The 2,554-nt window shown below is 45.9% G+C and overlaps 1 protein-coding gene across 2 annotated transcripts in view; it reads left to right on the top strand.

The window, feature by feature from the left end:
- The window catches only part of CLEC4C (C-type lectin domain family 4 member C), a 21,901-nt gene extending 20,359 nt beyond the window's left edge, over positions 1-1,542 (top strand). The window contains exon 6 of one of the 2 annotated variants that reach the window (XM_017891765.1): positions 1,220-1,542. In XM_017891765.1, the coding sequence (XP_017747254.1) occupies positions 1,220-1,361 (142 nt within the window). In that variant the 3' untranslated portion in view covers positions 1,362-1,542. The remainder of the gene's footprint in view (positions 1-1,219) is intronic. The other variant, XM_017891764.1, reaches the window with a different exon arrangement.
- Positions 1,543-2,554: the final 1,012 nt, after the last annotated feature.

Here is a 2,554-nt window from a genome sequence, read left to right as displayed (position 1 = left end):
AAAAAAAAAAAAAAAAAAAGACTCTCACTCCATCACCCAGGCTGGAGTGCAGTGGTGTGATTGGTTCACTGCAACCTCTGCCTCCCAGGTTCAAGTGATTCTCCTGCCTCAGCCTCCTGAGTAGCTGGGATTACAGGCATGTGGCACCACACTCGGCTAATTTTTGTAATTTTAACAGAGATGGATTTCACCATGTTGGCCAGGCTGGTCTCGAACTCCTGACCTCAAGTGATCCGCCTGCCTTGGCCTCCCAGAGTGCTCAGATTATAGGCGTGAGCCACCGTGCCCGGCCATTTATGATTTCTTTACAAACTGTAAAGCACTTTAGTACAGATGACCACTTTTGACATTTATATCAATTATGTCAAATACGTAGGGACATTGTTCTAGTTCCATTTTTTCAGATAGAAGAACTGAGAATCAGGGAAATTAAATTACTTGCACCAAATAACAGAGACTAAATAGCAGATCCAGGGAATTTCCCTAGTTCTTCAGACTCCAAAAGCAGTGCATAGAACCTGATTTATACTTGGGACTAGGGGAAAAAAAATCTTGGAATCATTTAACTCTGTGAGTTGGAAGTTCTATGGCAATTGGACATAGGGATGGCCAAAATGAAGGAATCCTCTGGGATATCTGCCGGGGGCGTGTTCAATGTATGCCGAGTTGATTAAGATGACAGGCCACTAGGTCATGTGCGAACAGTTTTCAGGGGAAATACCAGAGACATAAGTGGAGAAGAAACTGCCTGAACATGAGGTTTTACAAAATGTGGCAGCAGAAGTGGGAAGGTGGTTTGGGTATATGTGACCTTGACTTTCACACTGTTTTAACGCTAGCTCTCTCCCAGTCTCTAACTTTTTCCAAAACACTGTTTCTTGCTTTTTGAGACGGAGTTTCGCTCTTGTCACCCAGGCTGGAGTGCAATGGCACAATCTCGGCTCACCGCAACCTCTGCCTCCCAGGTTCAAGCGATTCTCCTGCCTCAGCCTCCCTAGTAGCTGGGATTACAGGCACGTGCCACCACGCCTGGTTAATTTTTTTTGTACTTTTAGTAGAGATGGGGTTTCTCCATATTGGTCAGGCTGGTCTCGAACTCCTGACCTCAGGTGATCCACCCGCCTTGGCCTCCCAAAGTGCTGGGATTACAGGCATGAGCCACCGTGCCCAGCCCCAAAATATTGTTTGAAAACACCACTGTCCTTTATCTGCTTTTCAGATTCTGGCACTCAGGTGAACCCAATAACCTTGATGAGCGTTGTGTGGTAATAAGTTTCCGTTCAGAAGAATGGGGCTGGAACGACGTTCACTGTCATGTACCTCACAAGTCAATTTGCGAGATGAAGAAGATCTACATATAAATGAAATATTCTCCATGGAAATGTGTTTTGTTGGCATCCACCATTGTAGAAAGCTAACTTGATTTTTTAATTTCTGTGTAAGTTTTGTACAAGGAATGCTCCTAAAATTTTTCAGTAGGCTGTCACCTATTACACTTATGATATAATCCATTCACACATTCATTTACTCATTTATTCATTCATACAATTAGTGTTTAGTAAATTTTTTTTTTTTTTTTTTTTTTTTTTTTTTTGAGACGGAGTCTCGCTCTGTCACCCAGGCTGGAGTGCTGTGGCCGGATCTCAGCTCACTGCAAGCTCCGCCTCCCAGGTTCACACCATTCTCCTGCCTCAGCCTCCCGAGTAGCTGGGACTACAGGCGCTGCCACCTCGCCCGGCTAGTTTTTTGTATTTTTAGTAGAGACGGGGTTTCACTGTGTTAGCCAGGATGGTTTCGATCTCCTGACCTCGTGATCCGCCCGTCTCGGCCTCCCAAAGTGCTGGGATTACAGGCTTGAGCCACCGCGCCCGGCCTAGTAAACATTTTTCTATGTGCCAGAGACTACTGGAGAATGCTTTTGCAGAAAAACAGAGGGAGCATGAGCATCTGCTCTTATTTTCTGACAGCTGAGGGATGAGGTGCCTGTTATGGGCTGAACTGTGTTGCCTCAAATTCATGTTGAAGCCGTAACCTACAGTACTTCAGAATGGGAGTCTATTTGGAGATAGAACCTTATCAGAGGAAATTAAGTTGAAATGAGGACATTAGGAGCCTCAATTCAATCTGACTGATGTCCTGTGAGGAAATTCAGGCAGGTAATGTGGCTCATGCCTGTAATCCCAGCACTTTGGGAGGCTGAGGTGGTTGGATCATGAGGTCAGGAATTCAAGACCAGCCTGGCCAACATGGTGAAACTCTGTCTCTACTAAAAAATACAAAAATTAGCCAGGCATGGTAATGGGCACCTGTAACCCCAGCTACTTGGGAGGCTGAGGCAGGAGAATCGCTTGAACCTGGGAGGTGGAGGTTGCAGTGAGCGGAGATCATGCCATTGCACTCCAGCCTGGGCAACAAAAGCAAAACTCTATCTCAAAAAAGAAAAAAAAAAAGGCCGGGCGCGGTGTCTCAAGCCTGTAATCCCAGCACTTTGGGAGGCCAAGACGGGCGGATCACGAGGTCAGGAGATCGAGACCATCCTGGCTAACATGGTGAA

The sequence above is a fragment of the Rhinopithecus bieti genome, unplaced genomic scaffold, assembly GCF_001698545.2.
Source record: "Rhinopithecus bieti isolate Rb0 unplaced genomic scaffold, ASM169854v2 scaffold_21022, whole genome shotgun sequence".
NCBI classification, from domain to species: domain Eukaryota; kingdom Metazoa; phylum Chordata; class Mammalia; order Primates; family Cercopithecidae; genus Rhinopithecus; species Rhinopithecus bieti.
Note: the sequence above shows the minus strand (reverse complement) of the source record. Positions and strands in the feature narration are given on the sequence as shown.